This window comes from Fringilla coelebs (assembly GCF_963513975.1).
Source record: "Fringilla coelebs genome assembly, chromosome: 21".
NCBI classification, from domain to species: domain Eukaryota; kingdom Metazoa; phylum Chordata; class Aves; order Passeriformes; family Fringillidae; genus Fringilla; species Fringilla coelebs.
Window position 1 is genome coordinate 10,062,983 of NC_140047.1, and position 16,651 is coordinate 10,079,633.

A 16,651-nucleotide genomic window follows, 5' to 3' on the forward strand; every position below is an offset into this window, starting at 1 on the left:
GACACAGCCCCTGCCCTCCGTCCTGGGTGGGTCACAGCCCCTGCCCTCTGTCCTGAGTGGGACACAGCCCCTGCCCTCTGTCCTGAGTGGGACACAGCCCCTGCCCTCCGTCCTGGGTGGGTCACAGCCCCTGCCCTCTGTCCTGGGTGGGTCACAGCCCCTGCCCTCTGTCCTGGGTGGGACACAGCCCCTGCCCTCTGTCCTGGGTGGGTCACAGCCCCTGATTCAGTCCTGGGTGGGTCACAGCCCCTGCCCTCCCTCCTGCCCAGCCACAGCTGCCCAACCCCTGCCCCGTGCCCGGGGGAACCGGCACCGCCACTCACGCATTTGCCTAAAATGCTTCCTTAGAGGCTCAGACTAAAAATTCGCTTGAAAACCGAGCTTAAAAGGGACTGTGTGGACCATCAGCTGTTCCCAGAAGATGTTCACGGCCCTGGGAAGGGCCAGGTGCTGGTGCAACCCGGTGTCACTGCTCATGGTACCGGTCCCACTCAGGCAGGACCTGGACCCCAACTCCCGCCTGGAATTCCTGGCTGCTCTATCTGGGGACCCCAGTCCTGGTCCCCAGAGTGTCCCCCTGCATTTCCCAGCCGCACAGGGCTGAGCTGTCCCGCAGACTGGAGCCTGTCCCCGGCCAGATGAACCATCCCAGGGGACAGCCCCGACCCGGCCCTCGGGCCCGCAGGACCCGGAGGAGGGGAGGGTGGTCCGGGCTGGGTGCCTCGGGGGCCGGGGCTCTCTGGGGGCTCCACGGCCGCCCCCAGGAGCGGGCGAAAGTCCCGGTGCTGCCGTCGGCAGGAGCATATGTGAGTTTGGAGGCTCCCGCCCCTAAGCTGCTTTTATTAATTTGTAATCCCCTGCGAGCAGGAGGTAAAGGGATTCGGGGGATTAACGGGCTCACAGTAACAACCACAATTATCAGCTCCGGCTGCCTGCGGCAAGCGGTGCGCACACGCACGGGGCTCTCCCCGGACAAACACGGCCCCGCGCCCCTGGGAGCGCACCGAGAGCTCCGCACACGCGGGAACGCTGCAGAAGGTGGGACAGAGCACAGACACAGGATCCGGGCACACGCACCCCACACCCCACACCTGTGGGCACGGCCAGACCCCGGCCCGGCCCTCCCGCTCAGCCCCAGGAATGCCGCGCTCACAAAAACCCCGCACGGCCCCGCGTGTTGCGCGCACACAACTCCGTCCGTGTCCGCCCCGTCTTCAATTAGCGCAATTAACCTCCTGCAGCCGCAGCACGCCGCTGGCCGCGGGTCAGGCACCCGCTACCTCTCCGCGTTCGTTAATTAATTAGCGGAGGGGAAAAAGCCCCCCCGCTGCCCAAGGGCGGCGTCGGAGAAGCCCCGCACCGCGAGGACAAACGAAATCTGGGCTCGGGGGCGGCCCGCGGGCAGCCGGGCCCGAGCGGAGGCTCCTCCCGACGGCGGCTCCCCCGACCCCCTTCGTGCGGCCCCGGGGGGTTCGCCGGGGCCCGGGGGCCGCTTTGCGCCCGAGGGTGGCGGCTACAGCCCGAGCCCACGCGTCGGGCGCGGCCACGCGTGGGACGGCGGGGACAGCGCTCCTTCGGCCGCTTTTGTGATGCTAAAGAGCCCGGCGCTGAACCGCGGCCCAGCTGCGGCCCGGTGCCGCCCCCGGCCCGCCCCCCGCGCCCCCCCGCTCCGCCCAGCCCCGCGCCGCTCCCTGCGCGCCCCTCCGCGCCGCTCCGCCACTCCTCCGCAGCCACCCGCGCACTTCGGACGGCGCCCACGGAGGCCGCGATGCTGCTGGAGCGGGTCCGCGCCGGTTCGGAGAAGGCGGCGGAGCTCTGCCCCTTCCCGCGGAGCCCAGGTGAGGGGGAGGCGCGCAGATCTCCGCGTCCCCCCGCGGGGGCAGCGGCGGCTGCTCTGGGGCCGGCCGTGCTCCGTCTGTGTCCCGGGGGCACCGTCGGAGCCGCGGTCGGGGCTGGCTGCGAGGAAGGGCGGCCCGACGGCATCGGGGGATCCGTCCCGGCCCGTCCCGGTCCGTCCCGCCCGTCCCGCGCCCTCTCTCGCTCTCTCCCGCCTCGTTCCCGGTACCAGAGCCCCCCTCGCTGCCGGCCCTGCGGCTGCTCCAGGTCCCCGTCGATCCCGGGGAAAAGCGGCGCTCACGGGAGCTCTGCCCGGCCCGGCGGAGCGGCGGCTCCTGCCCCGGGGTCCCCCCGCTCCCCGCTCAACGAGGACAGGGACGAAACGGGGACTTCCCGCTGCCCGACGGTTCCCTCCGACTGCGGGGACCACCTGCGCCCCCCTGCCCGGCTCCCACGCGGCTTTTCCCCCACTTTAGAATAACTCCGTTAATTCTTCTCTCAAATTCTTCTCTCGTCCCGTTGAACGAACGGGGCCGGCCCTGGCGGGGCGGGGAGAACCGGGCTGCGCTCCCCAGGCGTGGCCGAGGCTCCGGGGCTCAACGGGAGAGCCCGAGCCGAGTTCGGGGCAGCGGGTCCGGTGCCGGAGCGGGGCCGTCTCGGTTCTCGCCAACATCGAAATCTGTCGATGGGTCTTAAAAAAAATAATCAACGACGAACCGTGGCGGGGGCCCCGCTGGTGCGCGGAGACCGGGGTGTCACCGTGAACGGGACCGACCGCAGCCGCCGCGAACGGGCCGGTGCCCCGGGTCCTACCCCGGTTCGCCTTTCCGTGGCTGTTCCTGGGGGCTCTCCGCGCACATCGCGGCCGCGGCAGCTGCGCGTTTGACCCGGCAACCGGGAGCTGCTCGTGCTCCCCAGGGGCGGAGGTGACACCGCCGAAATCGAGCCCCCGGTAGAAGGAAGGACGCGCAAACTCCGTTTTCCCGCAGGACACGACGCTCGTTCACAGCCCCGCGGTCCTGGGCTCCGTCGGAGCCCGGGGAGGCAGCGGGAAGGGCTCGGCGGGGCTTACCGTAGCCGAGGGCCGGTCCCGGCGGGTTTGCGCCGCCGGGGGGGCGAACCGTGGGGTGTTTTACCCGGGCCGGGGGCAAATCCCGGCGTTTGCGGCTCACAACGAGCTCGGGGCAGCGGCCGGCGCTGCCTCCCCCGGCGCGACCCCCGCCCGCCGCCGGCCCCGTCGGGGTTCGTTTCCGGGCGCCCCGGAGCCGCGTCCCTCCCGCCGAGCGCAGCCGGGAAGGGGCGGCGGGAGGGGATGTGCCGCCGGCCCCGGGGGCGGGGGGGATTAAATACAGCGCGCCGCCATGCCCTGCCCGGCGCTTCAGACCGGCACCGGCGGCGAGGGCCGGCGTCTAAAAATAACCCGCTTTAGCGAATTAAATCCCCGGCGCCGCGGGGGTGGCAGCGGCCGGAGCGGGGGACAGCAGCCGCTGATTTGGGGGGGCCCGGCGGGGGGAGAGCGGCGGTTCCGCGCCCGGCCCGGCGGCGGGGCCGGGGCCGGCGGCGGCTGCGCCCGCGGAAGATGCGCCAGAGCCCGCGGCCCGCCTGAGGGAGCGGAGCAGCCGCGGCCCGCGGATCGCCATGCAGCGTAAGAGCCGCGCACCGGGCTGGACCGGACATTGCCGGGCTGTGCCGTGCTACCGTGCCCGGTGCCGGCGCCGGAGCTCCGTCCTGGAGCTGCCTTTAGCGCTGCCGCTGCTGGGGATGTTTGTTTGGACGCGGTGAATTGTTAAGGATAACGATTATCACCTCCACCTCTTACCCCTGCGCACGGCGATCCAGCTTCTACATCTACATAGAATTATCTTTACAGAGAAATACTCTCGTGTCCGTACCTATGTGTTCCTGTACAGCCGTGCCATACATCTCTCTGCCTCTATTTACACCGATATATCTGTATTTATGTACCTCATATCCATATTTTCACCTACTTATCTCTATCTATACTTATATACTGAAATCTATATATTTATGTCCACATATATCTGTACATTTCGTTCTCTATCTGCTGTATCTGTTTATTTTTATATCTTTATTTCTCCATAACTGTACCCTTATCTCTTTCTGTGTAATCTCTGTTGGTATCTAGAGGGGGACAGGACAAGACTGTTGCGTTTTTATTTTCAGTGCAATTCTCGTAATTTTTGGTAGTTTCTTTGCCCACCCCATTCGGGCTCCCCCGCCGTTGCCCACAGGTGAATTTTGGAAGTTTAGGAAAAGGAAAAAGAGCCTGGGATAATTACAGCTTTGCCGGCGGCTCGCTCGGGGGGTTAATTCCGTTTCCATCACTTCTCTTCTTGTTTATCCCGGTTCTCCGGGGCACTTCTCCCGAAGTGTGCTCGGCCCGGGCGTTCGCTGCTCTCCACGATGCCGCGACAACGAATTTGAACGAATAATGCTTTTTTTCGTGCTCTTCCTCGGGCCACCGCCGGGTCCGCCGTCGGTCGGCGGCGGCCCTGGGGCGGCGGGCCGGGCCGGGCCGGTCGGGAGGCGGAGGGGCCAGCGGGGCCATCGGGACTGACGGGGGCTCCCTCCCCGCAGAGATCCCGCTGTGCGCCGGCTGCAACCAGCACATCGTGGACAGGTTCATCCTCAAAGTCCTGGACCGGCACTGGCACAGCAAGTGCCTGAAATGCTCCGACTGCCAGACGCAGCTGGCCGAGAAGTGCTTCAGCCGCGGGGACGGCGTCTACTGCAAGGAAGACTTCTTCAAGTGCGTGGGGACGGCGCGGGAAGGGACGGGGGGCGGCCGGGGCCGGGCGGTGTCACAGCGCGGGCAGCCCGGGCGCCTTGGGGTTCAGCACCGGGACAGCGGCACCGGGAGCAGCACCGCGGACAGCGCCGGGGCCGGCGGGGACCGCGCCCGGCGTCCCCCGGCTCAGCGGCCGCCGCTTGTCCCCCATGCTCAGGCGCTTCGGGACGAAGTGTGCCGCCTGCCAGCAGGGCATCCCCCCGACCCAGGTGGTGCGCCGGGCCCAGGACTTCGTTTACCACCTGCACTGCTTCGCCTGCATCGTCTGCAAGCGGCAGCTGGCCACCGGCGACGAGTTCTACCTCATGGAGGACAGCAGGCTGGTCTGCAAGGCGGACTACGAGACGGCCAAGCAGAGAGGTACCCCTTGCCCCGTCCCTTCCACCCCCGAGGGCAGCAGGGGGGCGGCCAGGGGCGCTTCTGCCCTCCGGGACAGGTTCACACATCGGGCGGGAGGGTGCCGGGAGAGCCCGGGGAGGGTCGGGGGTCCCCCGTGGTAATTTCACTCCTAACTCTGCCCGTGTCGGCAGAGGCTGAGTCTACGGCCAAGAGGCCCCGCACCACCATCACGGCCAAGCAGCTGGAGACCCTCAAAAACGCTTATAACAACTCGCCCAAACCGGCGCGGCACGTCCGGGAGCAGCTTTCGTCGGAGACGGGGCTGGACATGCGGGTGGTGCAGGTGAGAGCGGGGTCCGGGCGGGCCGGGCCGGGGGCGGCGGGCGGGGAGCGGCCCCGCAGGCTCGGAGCTCCCCGGCGTGCCCCGCTCGCAGGTCTGGTTCCAGAACCGCAGGGCCAAGGAGAAAAGGCTGAAGAAGGACGCGGGGAGGCAGCGGTGGGGGCAGTACTTCAGGAACATGAAGCGATCCCGGGGGACATCCAAGTCCGACAAGGACAGCATCCAGGAGGAGGGGCCCGACAGCGACGCCGAGGTTTCCTTCACAGGTCGGTGCCCGCAGCCCCGGCCGGGCTTTGCCCGGGCTGCGTCCTTCCCGCAAAGCTGCTGCCGTGCCCCGGCTGCTTTCACCCCCTCGGGGCCGCGGTCGGGATTTTCGGCAGTAACACAGCGGGTGAAACCGAGCGGCCGAGGTGGGAGAAGGGCAGAGCGGCGGATTCACCGCAGCCGCGGCAGCGAGGGGCGGCCGGGCCCGAGGAACGGCGGGGGAGGCTCCGCTCTGCCTTCGGCCGGGCCCCAGCGCTGCGGGAGGAGCGGGGAGATCTCCCCGGGCAGCGCTGCAGGGTCAGAGACACGGCCTTTTCAAGGGATTCCTGGAAATACAAAAACCGGGAAGCCCAGAACCACGGAATGCTTCCATGGGAAAACGAGTGTGACTTTTATTTTTTTAGTCTTATTTAGGGATGGTTTTATTTGTGTGGTTACTCACCAGGACTCTTCAGTCCTGTGGGAGCTGTTCCTGTGCTGCAAAAAGGAAATTGTTGCCTGTTAGGCGGCTTCTGCAGCAATGTTCCCTTTTTGGAGCCGAGATTTCTGGTGACAAACCCAGGACAGACCAATAGCAGCTCACCCCACACTCTGCAGACCCACAGGGGCAGGGACAGGGCCCCGGGCCGGGTTACATTTGCAGGAACGTGTTCTACACAATCCCAGCTCCATCCCAAATTTTTGTATCATTTTTAGGAATGAGAGAGAACCTGAAATGCAAAACTCTGTATATATTTACACAGACTGTGTATTTATAAACACACACTTTTTCATCTCAGCTCCTCTCCCGTGCTCCTAAAAACTATTTGATTTTCGAGTCTGTTTATGCACACTGTGTATCAGCTCATTAAATATGAATAGTCTATAAATAATAACTAAAAAATGTTGAACAATTATTGAGAGCTTGATGCCACAAACAGGTTTGTATCCCCGGCAACAGAGCAGCTCGCACTGTCCATAAAGCCCCTAACAAATACAAATAATTTTTGCTGGGAACTTAAAAAATATTGCTCATTTTTCAGGAGTGTTTTTAAGCCATACAAATACATTCTGTGTTCCTGTGGTTTCATTAGCCTGTTCCTGAGCAGAAAAATATCTTAATTTAATATCCCTTTTCCTGAGCAATGGGGAACTTATCTTGCATTGGTCCAGGTGATCCTAAAAGTGATAACAAAATTCAAGATAAACCTCAAAACCAAATAGAAACAAAAGGTGGAAAGCATTGAATTCACTTCCCCTTTAAAGAATTATTTTTAAATCTCAGTCTTATATTTGAATATGTACTTCTCATGCATATTTTTAAAATCCAAGATGTATTAGATATTTGTACTCAGGAAAAAAATAATCCCATGGCTGCCTATGAAGATTTATCAACAAGGATGGGAATAATAAGGAATTACAAGAGGAAAAGCGTGACTGCTCAGCTCCCATCCTTTTAATCTATTTATACCCAGAGTGTGCAGGAGTTCCTGGGTGACCAGCGCTCTTCCAGTAAAACCAGTCCTTTTCCCTTGCAGATGAGCCCTCCATGTCCGAAATGAGCCATTCCAATGGGATTTACAGCAACCTGAACGAGGCCTCCCCGGCGCTGGGGCGGCAGGCTGGCACCAACGGGAGCTTTGCCCTGGAGCACGGCGGGATCCCGGCGCAGGAGCAGTACCACGACCTGCGCTCCAGCAGCCCCTACGGCATCCCCCCGTCCCCGGCCTCCCTGCAGGCACTGCCAGGCCACCAGCCCTTAATCTCCAGCTTGGTTTACCCAGACAACAGCTTGGCCATCATGGGACAGAGCGGACCGGGGGTGCCCCAGCCCATGAGGGTCCTGGCCGGGAATGGACCGAGCTCCGACCTCTCCACCGGCAGCAGCGGGGGGTACCCGGATTTCCCGGCCAGCCCGGCCTCCTGGCTGGATGAGGTCGACCACGCTCAGTTTTGATACAGGGGCCATCCCCAGGCAGTGGGAAGGGAAAGGACTCGGCGCTGTTCAATGTCACCTGCTCTTGGAAAGGACAGAGGGACAGCCGTGAGTGCCGAGCGGGGCAGGAATGTGGCACGGAGGGAGCAGAGGGGATTTTGGAAATGACCCTGGCATGATGGTGGCGATGATGATGGTGGACAAAGGCCCTGGCACTGCAACCGTTGGCACCTGGAGCGTCCCAACCAAACTGAATCTCGTGTCTTTACCAAACACCAGGACTTGTGCTTTACAGATTTGATATGAGGTATTTTGCATTTTGTTGTCGGTGCATTCTCCAAAGCGAGGACTCGCTCCGTCACCCATCCACACCGAAACATTTTTAAGGGAAAATAAAATCCTCATCCACGGTGAAAGGTGTGACAATGTCTATATTTCTATAGGAGAAATGTTCATAGTGAATCACTTCAGAAATCCATGGTAGGAAACTTCTCTGTTCTTCCAACAGATTTTTTTAAAAGTGCACCAATGCGGTATGTTTTGTTTTACTTTGAATTTACATTAACTTTTCTAAAACAAAATGCTCTTGAATATGCCAATCATTTATCAACAGGCTTTTTCCTTTGTAAAATGAAAATCATGTTAATTCTGCTTCTCCCCTTTTTAATTTGTAGATTGCTAGGTTGACTCTTCCATATAAGCATTAAACCGTGAATAGATGTATTTATTACCACGTAATTCCACGTTTATCATGAGGTCAAGAGGTGAATTTTCTTGACCCAGTGGCACCGGTGGTGGATCTGGGTTGTGGATCTTATGCTTTTCCTTGAAATTTCTTTGTATCAGTTTTACTGCAAAGTGTCTCAAAAATCACCCTGATGTCTTGTTGCCAAAAACCTTCTCGAGGGGTTGGGTATAAGACGAGCCCTTCCCCAGGCACTGCTGGAGTGAGCAGCCCCTTCCCTGGGGATACATCCCTGCTCCAGGCATTTGTGTATTTCCACAGATATCGTGCAAGCTGATTGTGAGGAAAGGCAAGACAATGTGTATATTGTTATCTGTAAAAATTATGGAATTAACTGTAGATTATGTGGATGTCCAGTGTCTTTTATTTATATTCTCGCTCTCTCTCTGATGATCAAATACTTCAAGATTACAAATAAATTTGTCAGCTAAACTTTGCATAGTCTTTTGCTAAATTCACATCAATGTCAGTAAATAAAAAACCTGAAACTAAAAGCTCTTAAAACTTGATGCCATGATTGAACAAACTGTTGAAACATTCCCTTTCAATAGGGGAGCAAACCCACCGATGTAGAAATGCTTTGGAACAAAAAAAAATGAGGACGTGGGAGGCTGGCAGTCCTTGGGAGATCTGAACAGGATTGCTCTGGCTTTGATCATATTTTTGGTGGGACATTGTTCTTTTTCAGCATTTGTGGCAAAGGTGATGGCTGGTGGAAATAGAGTCTGATGTTTTATGTCTGCAGAAAGTCATGAACATGAAACACAGATATGGAAATATTTCAATCAGAAAGAAAGGGAAAAAATTCCTAAGGGAGTCACTTTGAGCAAACATATGCATGCATATCTATATATAGATAGATAGATATGTATATTTTATATATATATGTATATTTACCCACAAATACATATCCAGATAAGCACACACATCCACGTGCCTGTGGTCACACTGCTGGGCGCACAGTGCAGGCTGTGCTGAGCTCTCTGGTCTGAGGGTCTGAGGACAGACACTTTTTAACACCCGTGGGCTCTGAGGTTCTCACTGCCCTGGCAAGTCAGGGAATATTTGCACCGAGATTTTCCAGTGCCCACGAAGCAGCAGCACAGCCCGGGGCGATGCCCCGGTACCTGCGGGTGCCCTGGGAGCTGCCGGCGCCTGGCACAGCCCCCGTGCCCTGGGGCACACCTGGAACATCCCGGCTTTTCTTCCTCACCTTTTCTAAAGGACACGTGGCTGCTGCTGGGCTGTTTGGGGGCTGTGCTGCCCACGATGCCCATCGCCCCCTCCTGCCTTTCCCTCCTGGCACCCCAAGTTCTGCTCTCAGGGAGCACAAGGAACCTGGCAAAGCAGAGCAGGTTCATGGGCATGGCTTGAGGCAAGAATTGCCCACCCAACAGAGAAACTCCTTTTTTTCTCTCCAGGAGATTCACTCCAGAGCTGTGGCAGGGATAGGAGAAACCCCAGGCAAAAATTTGTTTCTTTCAGTTCTGAGCTCCTGAGTCCAAAGCTGGGCTTGGCAGCTTCTCCTTCCTTCTCCAGAAGTGAATAATAAAGAGACAACTGTTGCTGCCAGCCTGTAGTTATATCACAGGGACATTTTTTAAGGAAATGTATGGAGTAAATAGAAAACTGTGGGATTTAAAACAAGCAGACTGCAGAACTTCACTGAAAGAGAAAAGAAGAGTTTGTGTCTTCAAGAATTCTGTGTCTAGAAATGCCCTCACCAAATCTGGGAAGGTTTTTTGTGTCAGAATATTTTGGCAGTTCAAGTATTCATAATATTTTCATATAAAAGTCTAAAAAATACTTCGAAATACTCTTATTTCCTAAAAATTAAGAATTAACAACAGGAAGACAAATGCAGTTGGTTTTAGGATAGTTCTGTTGTTATAAAAACAGTCTAATAACTGTAGTAATCAAACCTGTGTTTTGTAGATATTTTTCTCATCGTTTCCCTCCCAGTAAATAACGGGTGCTGTTGTTCCTCTGCCCCGGGGAATTCCCAGGGGATGGCTGAATTTAAGAAAGGAAGAAATGCAAATCTCTCCCTGCCTTTGTGCTTTGCTCAGAAAGGCAGAACGGGGCTGGAGGTTGCCGGTGCTTGTGCTGCTCTGAACAGGCAGAAGAGCTCTGAGTGTCCTGAGCTCAAATTCAGGGATTGCATTTCAGCCTCTCCTTTCAGGGCCGAGGCTCAAGGATTCCATTAATATAAATGCTTTCTTCCCATTAAAAAGAAAACCAATTTGAAAGAGGCAAATAAAACTAACACTGTCTAACTGACTGACAGCTTGTAAAACCCAGGCAGAGTTAGGAAGAGGAGGTTTGCACTGCTCAATTTGCAGGTGGCTGTACAATCTCCACTGATTTCCATCAGTGCATGACATGGGAGGCAGGAAATTTTTTGTCTTCTCAATGAGGAAAGTCTACCTTTTCCTCTTTTTCTTTTTTTCCCCAAACTGCATATTCACCTTTGTGTCTAAAGTTATGTTCCCTACAGAAATGTTTAGGTTTTATGCCAAATAGTAAAAACAGCTTATTTTTTTCCTTATTTGGATTTCCTATGTGAGTCCAATGAAACAAAATCCCTCATGCCCAGGGGACAGACACCTCCTCTCCTACCCAGTCTGATCCAGGGGAGGAGGTGACAGAAGAGGACCAAGAGCTTGGGCACAGAGCTTGGGGACCTCAGTGCCCCTTTTGGGGGTGTGGGCCAGGTGAAACCCCTCATCCACAGGGAGCAAGGATGATCATGGCCAGCTCATCCTCAGGTCCCTCTGGTGGCTTCTCCCAGATGTATCAGAGCATCCGAGCAGAGGTTCCCACCACCCTCATGTCCCACCTCACCTCCCCCTGCCCAAATCACCATCCTCAGGAAGAAGGCAGCAAAACCTCCAGATCCTCCTCCTGCAGGACAAGCAGAGCTGCTGGGTAGCACAAGGGAGAGTCCCAGAGATTTGGTCTCATTAAATGTTCCAGCAAAGATGCTGCCTGTCAACAGGAAACTTTATCACCAGCCACCCACAGTTCAGCAAAACCAAATTCCACACGTTTTTTAGCTCCCTGGTTCTTCTTCCACTGAGGTCTGAAGAGTGTCCCTGTCTCTCCAGGGTGGGCAGAGCCAGTGTCAGGCTGGACACAAGTCCTGCATCCCACCCAGGCCCTGGCCTCTTCCAGCGCCTCTGCAGAGCCTGGAAAAAGGCTCCGAGTCAGCTGGAGGCGAGTAAATCATTCCTGACAGCTACATCTCTACAGGGCAGTTAGAATTAATGTAACAATTTGGCGTTTAATGAAGCAACAACACGCTGGGCTGCAGAGAATAGCTGGGACCTGCTGCAGTCATCTTCTAATCCCTGAGGGACCCAAACGGCAGCGGCTCCATCAGATGCCGACTTGTCAGGCTGAGTAAACGGCCGGGAGGGGACAGCGAGGGACAGAGGAGTGGCCAGGAGCTGGCAGCCCCTCCAGCTGGGGGACAGCAAGCGTCCGGCAGCTGAGCACGGCCCCAGGGGCCGAGCCTGGAGCCCAAATCCCCTGTGCTCCAGGGATGGGCTCAGCCCGGGACAGCGGGAGCATCCCCGGGGATCCCCTGGCATTGCCTGCCCGGAGCTCAGGGAGTGCTCGGCCTGAGGGGTCACAGAGATGCTGAAAAATGTTGTTGGTGTAAAAAAAATATTTTGTGAAGCTTGTCTAAGAGTAGAGAACTAAATTAGCACTGGAGGGGGGAAGTGGCAGAACAACGTTTCCTAAATAAAAACCAGCTCGATAGGTGCTCTGCACCCCAAAGTCAGATTTCTGCAGAAGTTGCAGGTATTCAGCCCTTTGCAGGATAAGGCCTTTTAAAAACACTCCCTGCATGGAGGAGGGGGAGAGGGGAATGAATGCAAATGACTTTGGAGACAATCTCCCATTTCCCATGTATATACACACGCTCTCAGAGCACCGCAGGCTGCAGCAGCTTGGATGCTTTAAAATAAATCATGCAGTGCTTTTTTTTTGCTTGCTTGCTTTTAAATGAAAGCACAGCACAAAACAACATCCCCTCAGTCCCAACCCAGCCGTGCTGGAGCTCCTCTCTGGGGCTGGCTGGTGTGTGTGTGGCCATAAACCTCCCCAGGTTTTGTTGTGAAGCCTCACGGTCAGCGGCTTTAAGGGCTTGACAGGTTTATAAAGTGCTGAGTGTCCCCCAGGGAGGGCGGCACTGTTTGCAGGGAAGATGAAGCGTGCCATATCCAGCTGGTCTAACAAGGCAGCGGGAAATCTAAATTAATTCAGGAATCACTTCTGTTTTGCCCAGGGAGGATGTTGTTCTCAATCCATGGAAGCAGCCCATTGGAATACTCATTAACAGCAGGGACGGGGCACGAGGCTGGGCTCCCCTCACTGCGCTGGGGTAAATCAGGGCAGGGAACAGAAATGCAAAGCACAGGAGGAAAAAGTGCAGGGACAGGGCTTCCCTCGCACAGACACACACACAGGGCTGGCTGGGCTCGGGGTGGAGGGCTGATTTCTACTTGAAACAGCTGATTTCCCCAAAGCTGCCTGGAAAAAGGGATGGGCCTCACCAAGGCCTGCCTGGGCTCTGCAGGTGAGGCCAGAGGGGAATTATTTAATGGCTCCTGGCTCTCCTTATCCAGGGCTGTGTCTCTGCTGATTCCTAGTTGCTCTCAACAATCATGGAGTCACTCTCTGTTGACCATGTAGGATCTGGGATTGAGTCTTCCCTCTGGATTGAAGGTCAGTTGTGCTGCTTGTGTTCGGGAGAGATGGTTGCAAAATCATGAGGTGTGGGGCTGATTTCATCTCAGGACATGGTGCTTGGTGTTTCCAGGATTTGTCCTGGCATATGTGTGGACCATAAATGAAACAGATAAAGAGGTTGGTTGGAACATGTGATTCTTTTCTGCACCAGAACCACCCCTGGGTACACTGGGATGAAGGTCCCACAGCTCAGGTGGTGCCCTGTGGCTTTGACAGAGCAAAGCAAGGCTGTGTGTGCTGGGCAGAGCCAGCGTGGCAGAAGGCAGCAGTGTTGAAGGGAAATTGGTTTGAGGTGTGCTTTTTGGAGAGTGAAGGTGAGCGTGCCATGCTGTCCTCGGTGCCCTGTGTTTGTTGGTCACTGTGCAGCCCCTGGGCCCCTCTGCAGCAGCACCCCCACCGATGGCTCTGGGCAGCCCAAATCAGAGCCATGGGGAGCCCTCAGTAAATGAGGGAGGATTTGGGCAGCAGGGCTCTGTATCTGGGAATTGGGCTCCAGTTGTTGAGGGCATCATGTTGAATTGGCTTCATAGGATGTGATTCTTTTATGAGAGTGTTTGAAAAGGAGCAGAGCCAGGTCCTGCCTGCTCCTTGCCACCAGCAGTACTTAGCACAGCCTTTTCATTTTCATTTCCTGAACATTCCCTCCTCACTGTGGCCTGCTTCTGACAGGAGGCTGCCGTGAACTTCAAAATTAATTTTCCTGGACTATCCTAATCATTCTAGTTGAATTATCCCCTTGTTATGCCTTTATTGGGATCTGACTCTGGGGGTTAAGGGTGTTTTGATGAACCTGCTTGATGTGGCAAAATTAAAACTTATTCTGGTTTTAATTTGTACTAATCATACACTCAGAAATAAAGAATTGGTCCCCCAAGTGTTTTTCTGGACTGTAGGACCAGGCTCATTTATTTGCAGGGATTAATAAGCTGCATGCTAATTGTGGGATGCTGATATTTGCCATGCCACAGCACCAGGGCAGCACAACCACCCTGAGCCAGTCTGGAGCCAGGCTGCAGCCCAGCTCCATTGAAATACAGATTTGTGCAGGTTTTTATCACTACATTTGCCAACAGAAAAACCATTATGTTCTGAAATAAATTCCCTCATGTTAGTTGAAGCGTCTCATTAACTTGGATGAACACTAATTGACATGCTTTGATCAGGTGGGATATTTCTGTCCCTCTTCAACATGAGGGTCATGTCCTGTGTGTGAGTTGAAGTGTTTGGACCAAGCACAGGGATGCAGCAGGTCCTGAGCCACCTCTCAGCGCCAGCATTTGCAGGAGCTGTCACCAAAATGACACTGCAGTAGCAGCTCAGACGTTCGCAGTCTGTCCATGATGCCACAGGATGTGTCCCTGTGCCCTGGTGCCTTGCATGACCCTGGGGCCCAGGTGAGCCTGTGTCACCCCTTTGGGCACAGCACTGCTGAAACACGATCCCTTGGTCCCCCTGGGGGTTGACACATTACTTGTCATGAATATTAGAGGAAGCCAAGCAGAGCTCGAGTTGCCGTGGGGGAGCCTTGGTACAGCCATGCCCAGCAGGCTGCAGGGACAGGGCAGCAGGAATGTCAGGGCAGGCTGCTGGAATATCCAGGAAAGCTGTTTGAAGGCTCATGAATCAGGCCCCACCAGCCCTGGCTTGGTGCATCTGTGGGGACAGGAGGGACCTTCTGCTTCCACCAGGGTAGATGTTTTACTGTCTAGAGCTCAGCAGAGGATGGAGGAAGGAAAACCAGACTTCTCTTCATTTTTCTTAAGCTTTTCCCTGCTCCTGCTGGGAATTAGTGCAAGGGTGGTGCCAAACTTTATCCTACCCCGGAACAGCTTGCTGAGGTCTCTGCAGCAGCACTTCTGGGTGTGCTTCTGTGTTGGGGACACTGTGTGCACACCACGACACAGCCTCTGCCCAGGGAGCTGCCAGGGGGATGTTCCACCACAGACTGGAAAGAAAAGCCAGGACTTATCTCAGGTATTTTAGTGCTGCCTCAGCCCAGCCTGGAGCCTGATGGGGATTATGAGCCAAATTCACCTTGGAAAAGCAGAGTTGAAGGGACGTGGGCTCGAGGCAGGGAGACACTGGTGGTTCAACCCCTCTTAGGTTTGGGGAGCTGTGGCAGCTCCCACAGCTCAGCCAGCTCACTCTGGAATCGCCTCTCCACTATTAATTAAAGCTGGTTGGTGTGAGGAGGAACCGAGGAAGGGCTCTTGATGCAGTCACACTTCCCACAGATGTTACTGTGTATCCATTATGGTCCCTGAAAGCCTTGTCAACGTTTTTCCAGGGAAGAATGAAAATGTAAATAACTTTAAAATGATTCAATGTCACTGTGGTATGGGGAAAGGTCATGCTGCTAAAGACCATTTATCTTTTTGCCGATTTAAAGAGCTTTTTTCCTATTACATTTTTTGAAATTAATGTTTTTAAACATTACCCAAAGTAATGTTAACAATTAGGGGTTTGTGGGATTGATCGTTACGCAGGCTGGGATTTAAATTGGAAAAGATTTGTTTTAGGCAGTCATTGCTGAGGGGTTTTAACAGACTTTTTGATTTATGGCTTATAAAAATGTTTGTGCAATTTATTGGAAGGACAAACTGAAATCCTGAATTCCCATTTAAGGGAATATGGGGGTAGGATATTCTGTGGGAGTGAGTTTGGGATTATGGAAGCAGACCTCATGTGCACGTAAATGTTAAAATGTACAAACCTGAGGTGAGCCTGGAGTGACAAGGACATCCTTATTTGTGGATTAGGGGTTGGAGGAAAAAGAGGTTGGAGGCTTTGCTTCCCCTTGTCCATGTGCAATGCTGCTCCTCACTGCTGAGAAGGCATTTGGAATTCTGTCCTACATAGGGGGGGAAAAACAGTCCTTTAGGACCATCAAGTCCAAGATCTGCCTCTAAACCATTCCCCAGGCACCACACCTCCTTGGATTTGCTTGGAAAGGTGGGTGTGAAGATGCTCTTTGCATCTGTTCCATGGAGGGCAGCAGTGTCAGGCTGTTGGGAAGGTGGGACATTGCTCCTGCCCTTGTGCCAAGGGGAGCCAGGACCTCCTTGTTCTCCTGTGAGCTCCAGCCATCCTGTAGCTCATCTGTCCTTGAGCCACTGCAGATTGGGACACCTGAAAGTTTCCCAGCTCCTTTCACAGGAAGAATTTCAGCAGCACTGACCCCTGCTTTGGGGAAGGAAGGGGAGGAAATAGCTCTGCTCTGCCACAACTCTTGGCCTGCTCAGACATAACCACATTTTTCACCTCTGTTGCCCCTGCTACAGCAAGTGTGAGGCAGCAGGGATGCCACAGCTGGTGCTTTGCATGTAATTTTCACCCTCTTGTTAATGACCTTGCAGGGATTAACATGGCCTTCTCCATATGCCAGTAGATTATGTCTGTTGGCAGCTGCTGCTACTGGAGCAAAATGGGATAGTTTTCATTAGGAGTGCTTGACATTAGGTTGCCCTGGGTGTCGTCAATCCTAAACTGTCAGTGCCTGTGAATAAAGCAGTGTACAGATGTGATTTATTAGATGTGCTGCTGCTCTGCTGCAAATGTGGCGTTTTCAAGTTAGCAAGGTCTGGCAGAAGTGTGAAAGGGACCTTCCTGGTGTTGCCTGCTCACACACAGGCTCTGTGGGGCTGT

The 16,651-nt window shown here is 55.2% G+C and overlaps 1 protein-coding gene across 1 annotated transcript; it reads left to right on the plus strand.

Moving 5' to 3' along the window:
- Positions 1-1,768: 1,768 nt before the first annotated feature.
- Positions 1,769-7,524, plus strand: LHX3 (LIM homeobox 3; the record flags this gene model as incomplete). The annotated part of the gene is made up of 6 exons (XM_084219966.1): positions 1,769-1,838; positions 4,435-4,606; positions 4,803-5,005; positions 5,176-5,327; positions 5,419-5,590; positions 7,106-7,524. 6 exons carry the CDS (start codon positions 1,769-1,771, stop codon positions 7,522-7,524), a joined length of 1,188 nt encoding a protein of 395 aa, XP_084076092.1.
- Positions 7,525-16,651: the final 9,127 nt, after the last annotated feature.